Source organism: Corylus avellana, chromosome ca2, assembly GCF_901000735.1.
Source record: "Corylus avellana chromosome ca2, CavTom2PMs-1.0".
Taxonomy (NCBI): domain Eukaryota; kingdom Viridiplantae; phylum Streptophyta; class Magnoliopsida; order Fagales; family Betulaceae; genus Corylus; species Corylus avellana.
The window spans coordinates 7,833,405-7,843,121 of record NC_081542.1 but is presented as its reverse complement, the minus strand read 5'-3'; the positions used below and the strand labels follow the sequence as shown (position 1 = coordinate 7,843,121).

Below are 9,717 nucleotides of genomic sequence, written 5' to 3'. Positions count from 1 at the left end.
ACCAATCATACTTCCTTGTAATCACGATTTTCCCAATAACAACTCCTATTACAAGTCCGCACCCATACCCTATGACAATTACTTTCCAACCAAATTCAAATGGAGACTCTGAGCTTTGATTTTCTTCGAAGAGAGAAGGTAGAGTTGGTGTGTCCTTGAAATCTATACATCTCTTTGATAAAAGGCTTCCACACAATCTTGGATTACCTTCAAATGAACTATCTTGAAATGTGTCAAATTGATTTCCATGTGATATAGATCCACTGAGACGATTGTTGGAGACATTAAAGAATTCAAGAAAAAAGAGTTGTGTTAGCTGCGGAGGTATTCCCCCGACCAACTTGTTTTGGGAAAGGTCCATTGATTCCATGTGTCAAGTTCCCCAAAGATGATGGGATATGACCAGTCAAAGTGTTATTGGAAAGATTTAACAAATGAAGTCCTTTAAGACTCCCTAGAAGCTCCGGAATTTCTCCCTCAAATCTATTGCTCGAGAAATCAATGACCTTGAACACATCTTGGATCTTCTTGTAGTCTAAGTTTAAACCTTTATTTGCTACTGTAACTGAGTACAAAAAACCTAGACTCTTAATGTCTCCTGAACGCCACCCATCTCCAGCAACACTTGCATTCAGGTATATCAACTGATTGGCTTCAATAGTTTTCATGGCATCCCAATGAAGGAAGCAACTTGTAGGCAAATTTCCAGAAAAATCATTGAGAGAGAGGTCAATGATCCGCAGCTTAGGGAAGGTATAATTGGTTCCTGGACACCTTATAATACCATTGAATCCATTAGAATGGAGAACAAGAACCTTCAATTCGGGAAGAGTTCCCAACCAAAATGGAAAGGTATCATTGATCTGGTTGCCACCAACATGAAGATACTCTAGCATCGTACACTTGGCCAATGATCTTGGAAGCTGGCCCTTTAACTGGTTTTGGCTTAAGTCAATCATCCTTAAGCTGCTTTCCTTTGCCCATGATTTCGGTATGGTGCCATGGAAGTTGTTGCTTCGTAGATGGAGCACTTGCAAAAATTGACTGAAGTTGCTGAAACATGGATGAAGCACCCCACTCAAACTGTTATGGGAAAAATCAAGTATACTGAGTAAGCTCATATTGCAAATCCATGGTGAAATTTCCCCAATTAAATCATTTCCACTAAGGTCAAGGCACTCAACATTCTTGAGTTTAGAGAATGAGCTAGGAATGGTGCCTTGCAAGTAATTGTTTGCTAGGCCGAGAAAGGTTACGTGGTTAAGGTTAACTGGCAAGGAAGAAGGGATTTGACCTTGAAGATTGTTGTGAGAGAGGTCTAGATAATGGAGTTTGGTGAGGTTACTGAGTGAAGGTGGGATAGATCCTGAGAAATTGCTATCAGAAATATCTAGAATATTTAAGAAAGTGAGGTTTCCAATTGAAGTGGGTAGTTTGCCAAAGAAATTGGTGGCTTTGAGCCCTAAAGCCCGAAGGGAATTGCTTGAGTGAAATTCAGGGAGATAGCCAGTGAGATCTTGATTGAATCCTACCCTAAGATCTTTTAGGTTTGGTAGCTGAAACATTTTGGTTGGAAAATCCCCATACAATCCACAGTTTCTTAGCTGTAGAGTTGTCAAAGTAGAAAAATTTGCCAAGATGTCAGGCACAGTGGATGGCAAGTTTACAAAACTGAGCCGAAGTTCTTCTAGGTTGGTTAAGTTTTGGACCAAAACTTGTAGACTTTTGGCATATAAATGATCATTCGAAGACAGATCAAGGGAAGACAACTCGGAGAGGTGTGAAACCTCTGAGGGGATTTGTCCGGAAAAAGAAGAAGCAGAGAGGTTGAGATAGGTTAGCCTCGTAAGATTGCCAAATCCAAATGGGATTTGAGAATAATTGAAGTGATTATTAGCAAGATTAAGCCTTCGAAGTTGTACAAGGCGGAAGAGGCTATTGCTGGAATTGATAGAACCATATAGACAGCTGCTGCTAATGTCAAGGCCAACCACACGACCCATGTCCTCGTCACACTCGACCCCATCCCATGAGCAGCAATCGGTACTAATATTCCCTCCTTCTAGAGTCCATGATGCAACCTTAGGATAACCAGAAGCTGACTTGTTTATGATAAAAGTATCCTTGAATTGCAGCAAGGCTGAGCTCTCATCTTCATGGCAAAATGGCTGCATAGAAGATAAAGAGCCAGTGAGTTGAAGGAGAAACAACGAAAGAAAGATCAGGAGAAAACGCATGAATATGAAGTGATACAAATATGTGCCCATAACTTTTTTTTAGTCCTTGGGAAAGGAGAAACTATAGGTGAAGGGTTTATGCTCTTGCAAGGATGTAAGGACCACATAATTTTATAGAGTACCCATGCAAGAAGACTTCTTATTCACGCAAGAGGGTAAGATCGACTTTTACAATTGAATTGAATTAGTACTTGGAAAAAAAAAAAGAAAAAAAGAGAGAGATAATTATTTTGAATTCATGAACAACTGTGTTTTGACAAGACCCTTCCAAATATCAATAACTTTCAATTTTACTTTCTGAACTTTCAATTTGATGAAATTGACCCCTTCATCAATTTCTGCCAGCCTAAAGAAGAAATTAAAAAAAAAGAAGAAGATAAAATCATGCTGTTCCAACATCAAAGTCGTTATAATAAGTAATAGGCAACTTGGACAAAAGCCAAAAAAAAAAAAGGGTTCTTGACTTCTTGTGTAGAAAATAAAAGAAATTATAGACAGAAGACTGACCGAGGAAAAGATGCGAGCTTGTTACTCTTGCACTAGACAAGAAATTTAAGATAAATTAAATTTAAAAAATAAAAAATAAAGTCTAATCGAGAATGGGAGGACCAAGTGTGAGAGAGTAAGGGATCAGCAAAGTCAGCATCTCTTACGTCTCTCTCTCTCTCTCTGCAGAAAGCTTCAACGACCACACACATGGCTGTGGCAGATGAATTATTTGATAATACTAATTCAACCACCAAATCACTAATATACTCATCAACGGGAAGTTCAAGGTCTAAAGCTCGGGCCCCTGTGATGCACTTATTGTCTGCAGATGATACTTTAATGTTTTATAAGGCTAATGGCGAACAACTTCATAATTTGATATATATATATATATATATATATATATATATATATATATTGTGATGCACTTGTTGTCTTCAGATGATACTTTGATATTTTATAAGGCTAATGGCGAACAACTTCATAATTTGAGATATTAATTAGTGAGGGAGTATGGTTGTAATGCACTTATTGTCTGCAGATGATACTTTAATGTTTTATAAGGCTAATGGCGAACAACTTCATAATTTGATATATATATATATATATATATATATATATATATATATATATATATATCCCCCAAATCACCAACATACTCATCAACGGGAAGTTCAAGGTCTAAAGCTCGGGCCCCTATGATGCTTAGGGTGAGGCTCATCATACTCTTTGAACATTTATATGTTTTCCACGCTTGTTGAGCGGTCAAACTACTTGTAATTGCTATAATTTTATAAGAGTGCTCTTTGACCGGCAAAGTTCTATGTTACAAAGTGAGTTGTGAAGAAGTAACACATTCACAAAGCTGAGGTTAAAATGTTAAGATGAATGTTTTGGAATACTAGGAAGTATAAATAAGGAATGGAGTCATCAATGATACCCGTTAAAGAAAATATCAGGGAGAGTCGATTAAAATGGAAGCAAAATGCATGCAAGCAAAATATCAGCCAGAATATGCAAGCAAAATGCAAACCTCTACGTACGAGGTGATCGAGCTGGACTTACGATGTCAGGCTCCGAAAACATGTACCCATGTCAAAGGGCAGAGATATATAATGCTGCACCACACAGCCCACTAGGTATTTTGCCTGCCTGTGGGTGATATAGATTATATTAAGTTTCGTGCTGGCTATTATGTGTAACGCAGTTTCGTAGACCTTCATGTCCCTTTGCTTTAACAATTCTACAAGGAGAATTAAGAATTGCTTGTTCAAAAATAGTTGCCTAATGCGTTTTGTATATATTTGAAACAAACATCATGGTCTTACTGCTTTCAACGAATCTGTAAATCTGATCCCTAATAGATGATCTCTAATGAACTAGTACTTGTAGTATTAAATAGAACTTAACACCACTCTTGATCAGAAAGATAGGTGCAATGCCATTTTTCATTACTTCTCTAATTAAATATCTTTTTTTTTTTTTTTTAATCTTTTCTTTGATTTAAAGTTCAACGACAACATCTTGGTTCAATATGGGACTGACTAGTCTTTCACTACTTCTACATTATCAGTAGGTTTCAATTTACAGGATTGTAAAATTTAAGACGAGTTTGTACTAAGGATAAAAATTTAAAGAATTGGATTAACCCAAAAGGTGAAAGAAGGCTTCCTTCAGGAAGCAGATTTACATAAGATAACGAAATGAAGGATGATACCTCCCACCCCTAGTAAAAGCCATCAGTAAAGCCCTATGCGATATTGCACAATATAGCTCATTCACTAGCGCCCACTTAGATTGGAAACAAGCTTGAAACATAATCAAACAGGCCCTAAACATTCACTAGCGCCCACTTAGTTCAGTAAGGCAATATCTCCTTACTCATTAATTCATTCATTCTTTCCATTTCAATTTCTTAGACATCAATCAAATGTTTCAACATAAATTTGCTTACCGACATCCAGTATAAAGGCACGCCGCTGCACCTTCAACTTCCTCTGTGCTATGGTTATCAAAAAAGACAAAGAAACTACGACCATCCATCTAAAATTCTCAATGTCATTCTAAATGTTACATGTCGCTTTTTACTTCTACATTAACCATCATAATTGTAATTCTTGTCTCTTGAGATCTCGTAATTATGGTTTCTTGATATCTTGTAATTATTGTCTCTTGAGCTTTTGTTAAGTCTTTATTTATCTGATTTTATTGGGTTTAATATTTCAATTATTTTACTTCTTTTCAATGTGTGAAGTGAGTCTTTGATATCTTTTGTGATTCAAGGATACACTTGATGATTTAAGATAATTTCACATAATTGATTGCTTGATTTTATTTGCCTAAATAATTGAATATCCCTTGTAATTTGTTTTATGAATACATTTGATGTTTCAATTAAAATTGGCTTGTCTTAATATGGACCATTGCTCACAAAACAAAGGCTGCTTGTTTGAATCTCCTCCACCCCTTCCTTTATGGCCATTCATACCAAAAAAAAAACTAAAAAACCAAAAAAAAAAAAAAAATGCTCCTATTTATAAGAGAGTTAATATAAATATATATGGTAATCAGATCAAACTTGATTATAATCACTCTTATAAAAAGTACGTAAGTACCATACAATATCATTTTAATATAGAAAATATATTCTCTAACACCGAGAAACTGACATCTGAAAAACTATACCCAAATCAGATGTTTAAAAAATAATATTCAACTAGTGAGGACAACATAGCAACTAAGAAAATACAGACCTTAAAAAATGCAATGGCTACATCAAATGTAGAGTCACCACCACCTATATTCAAGGCACTAAATGATTTGTGATCAGCATTCTTCTTTTAACTGGTGATTAAGAATAAAGTAAAAAATTACAGGCAACCCTCAAATTCTGCTTCTGCTGCTGATGGTCAAACATCACAACCATGAAAGAAGTGAAAATGAAGATTCTGAAAAAATGATTCACTCTGTGTCTCTATTCATAGCACAAGTATAGTTATATCAGAAGAAAGGCTAAATGTACATAGTTAGATCGAGATTCATCACATAAAACACAGGGTGGGGTGAGCTTGACAAGAACAAAGTTGCTATACTTTTTTTCTTATGGCCTGATGATCAACATTTAATACTAAAAAGGGAAAAAAAAAAACAAAACAAACCCAACAAATAATTCATACAATAAAGCATCACCCTCTGAAGTATAACCCCAAAAGCTGTTCTTATATGCTCAAATTCCTTGGCTTCCATTGTCATTTTCAGCCCTTCCTGGTGGGGCATGCATGCAGCAATCAACAACAACAACAATATCATTCTTATCGCCCTTTGGGATTGACTATCTGTGAGAAGATTGCGCTGGATTCGGAGGATTCATCACTTCCTTCATGCTCACTTCCAATGTTTAGATTCCTATAATGCATTGCCATGTTACGGTTTCTTAGGCTTTCTTCAGAAGTGTCATCACTTTCCTGGCCTTGCGAAGAGTGGCTTGAACCATCCTGCAGGTTTTCCTGCAATTGGAGAGCAAACTCAAGATTCCACAGCACATCACCCATTGAAGGGCGTTCAAATCCAGCATCCGCCAAGCACTTTTCAGCTGTATCTGCAAACTTCTTCAAGCATTCTGGATTGATCTTTCCCTTGACAGTAGGATCAATGATATCATCGAGGGTTCCTTTTCTTTTGCAGTGCAGAGCCCAATCTGCAAGACTGACCTGTTCCTTTGGAAGGCTGGGATTGAGAGCAGGCCTTGCAGACAAGACCTCAAAAAGAACAACCCCAAATGAGTAGATGTCGGATTTCTCAGTCAACTGTTGCCTCCTGAAATATTCAGGATCCAGGTAACCAAAGCTACCCTTCACCACTGTACTAACATGGCCATTGTTCATGTTTGGTCCTGTTTTGGAGAGCCCAAAATCTGAAACCTTAGCAACCCAATTCTCATCCAAAAGAATGTTTGTTGTTTTAACGTCTCTATGAATGATGGTGTACCGTGCACCTGTTAGAATATAAATTAAACGATTAAATTCATTCATTTTTATAAGTATAAATTTTATGAATAAGTAGCGACTTAACAGTACCAGTGTGAAGGTAGTGAAGTCCCCTTGCAGCTCCAATGCAAATCTCCAACCTTTGTTTCCATGAGAGAGGTTGTTTACACTTATAGATATGCTCCCTCAGAGTCCCACGCGCCATGTAGTCATAAACCAAGCACATCTCACCATCTTCCTCACAGAAACCTATAAGAGACACCAAATGCTTGTGTCTCAGCTTAGAAAGCATCTCAATTTCTGTCTGGAACTCATTAACTCCTTGCTCTGAAGATGGGTTTGATCTCTTGATTGCCACTTTCATCCCTGCATCAATAACTCCCTTGTAAACCTTCCCAAACCCTCCAACCCCAATGACATTCGACTCATCAAAGCTCTTAGTAGCTTGTTTTATCTCCGCCAGCGAGAAGTGGCGGCACAGCCCCTGAGCCGCAGCCGAGATGCCGCTGCTAGCAGTACTCTTCCCTGAGATGGTTGATTTGGTGCCAGTCGTGTGGGAGTTTCCATATAGTGGTAGCCAGCTGGAAGTTTGTGATTCTGATCCTGGGATTCGTCTCTTTCTCTGGTAAAGCACAACAACACAAATTGCAGCCACAATGCCAAAGGCTGCAGCTCCTCCAGCAGCTCCACCAATCACCTTCCCTTTTGTGTCATCTGATTTCTTAAAAGTCTTTTTCTCCTGCTCAGCCTTGATAAGCATAGCCGAAGGCTGAGGATTGGGACCAGCCAAGTTTCCAGTCGAATCACCAAGCTTGAACAACTCTACTCCATTGAGCATTGCATCTAAGAATTCAGGCTTTGATTCACCTTGGGGATGCAAAGCCAACAAAAGAGTTGGTGTCTGATTCCCCCACCCATCTTCTTTCACATATATCACATAATCTTTGTAGATTGGCACTCCTTTCCCCCCACTCCATCCAATCACATCTGCCGTAGGCTCTGCCGTTTGATTGTTGATGAAGATAGAGAAAACCAGTTGGTTTTCTTTGCTGTAGTAATAGTCACAGAAATATAACCTTACAAGATACATAAACTTTGGATCAACCTGGAACTGCCATGTGAGGTTGAAATTCTGTGTGATACTCGTGACTACTCCCAATGATCTGCTTGATTTATAAACATCTTCAGGAGCAATGTATTTCGGCATATCTGGTAGAATATTAATTAAATTATTAAAATCAATATTTTTTAACGGCCTAAACGTTTAGGCAATTACAATTATGTGACTGCTGATAACTTCTATACTCTTGAACTTTTAATTTAATGCAATCTACTTTTATCCGACGTTAAAATGGATGAAATGACCATTATACCCTAAAACTTTTATAAAATTTTATATTTAAGCTTAATTTCACAGTAAAAAGAAAGTTGAAGGTAGTTTGGTATTTTTCATAGCTTATGTTAGGATTTAACACCAAATTTTAACGGAGTTGTAGATTGCATAAAAAAGTGAAATCTAGAGTTTTTTTCAAACTTTAAAAAGTTTTCTCAAAATGCTTAAAAATTCAGAAAAACCATTAAATTTTATTTTCAAATCATTTCAATTATGGACGGTGTAAATCAGTCTACCTTGGTATTGGATTTGAAGCTTTGGGCTAGCATGATTGGTGGTCCCCGATGCAGCGCCGATTATATACGGCAAGTCGTCGTACCACGCCCGGGTAAGACCGGAGTCGTTGGCCGGAGAAATATACTGCCCGCCGACGTTCAATCTATACATTGTCTCCGTCGTCAAGCTCTTGACGTCAACTTCGGTTGGCGATCCCACCATCGGTGCAGCGTCGAACAACTCCGGCATTGGAATCACCTCGATCCCATTGACAAATGCAAAAGCCCCGGGATGGTTATTCGAAGGCTTGAAGACGACAGTCAGAGTCTCCGATTCCAATGGCGCGAGGGAATATTCCCGCACAATGTATGCTTGTGAAAGTGCCTGACAGGTAATCGAAGCGCTGAAATTCTTCAAGAGCGTGAGAGTATTCGCGGTAACCGAGAAATAGGAGTCCGCAGCATTGAAATTGCTGTAGGCGGAGGGATAAAAATGGAGCCTAAGCCAATAACGCTTGGTTGACTTCACTGGGAACTTGTACGATGCCTCTGATGGGAAAATTCTTGCTGTCATGTATGGAATCACAGAGGAAAGTGATGGGTCCTGGAATGCGGCCGTGGAGGTGATTGAATTTTTTGCGTCAAGGTACTTAGAATCTGCACCCCATTTCCTTCCATCTGTGTCTGTGCCGCCATTACCAGAGCTCAAGACCAATGAATCCGATTCCCCGCTCCATACATGAAGGGCATTCAAGAGGAAAGGTAGGCAAACAAGAAAAAAGAAATTATGGGTATTGGCGTGCATGGCTAAGGAGAAGGGAAGGTTCAGATTCCACGCGCTTTGGCGTACAGGAAAACAAGGGAGGCTGATGATGAAGAAAGGAGAAAAGACGAAGTTTTCCTGTACGCCCACAAAACAAAAATGGATTCTTAGGTTTTTATTTGTGTTGCGTGTGATGGTGTTAGGCTAAACCATCTCTAATCAACCATGGAGTTTTCGAGCATTTACAGACTTACCTGGATTACGGGGACCAAAAACCAGGCAAGATGAAGGGGAGGGAGCTTTTATGTTCTTTTGTGTTCTGGGACCATTGTTTTGCTCCTCTGTTATGGTTTCTTTCCATTTCAGGCAATTGTTCGAGAAAGAGAGGCAGTTGGAAATCAATGAAAGGGAGTGAGATTCGTTTGATTGGTTTGTAACAACGTTTGAATTTCTAATAGGAGTAAAAAAGTTGGCTATGTTTAGCATTGCTCTCCTTGGAATGTGGATGTTGGAGGCCTTATGTTTGCAGGAAATTGTCATAGGTTTTCTTAAGGGTGCCACTTAGACATGAGACAAAAATATGTATTTTAAAACAAAATTAAGGTTGAAAAAAATTTAAGGTAGAGCATAATTG

General features: G+C 38.3%; 2 protein-coding genes across 2 annotated transcripts; both read right to left on the bottom strand.

Annotated features, from left to right (window-relative positions):
* Positions 1-293: 293 nt before the first annotated feature.
* On the bottom strand, positions 294-2,174 carry LOC132168980 (receptor-like protein 30). The gene has a single exon (XM_059580076.1). The coding sequence runs from the start codon at positions 2,172-2,174 to the stop codon at positions 294-296; it is 1,881 nt and encodes a 626-aa protein (XP_059436059.1).
* Positions 2,175-5,718: 3,544 nt separating this feature from the next.
* Positions 5,719-9,460, bottom strand: LOC132172978 (receptor-like protein kinase ANXUR2). The gene is made up of 3 exons (XM_059584545.1): positions 8,342-9,460; positions 6,803-7,921; positions 5,719-6,720 (listed from the first exon to the last, which is right to left on the bottom strand). Exons 1-3 carry the CDS (start codon positions 9,123-9,125, stop codon positions 6,038-6,040), a joined length of 2,586 nt encoding a protein of 861 aa, XP_059440528.1. The 5' UTR covers positions 9,126-9,460; the 3' UTR covers positions 5,719-6,037.
* Between the last annotated feature and the right edge of the window lie 257 nt (positions 9,461-9,717).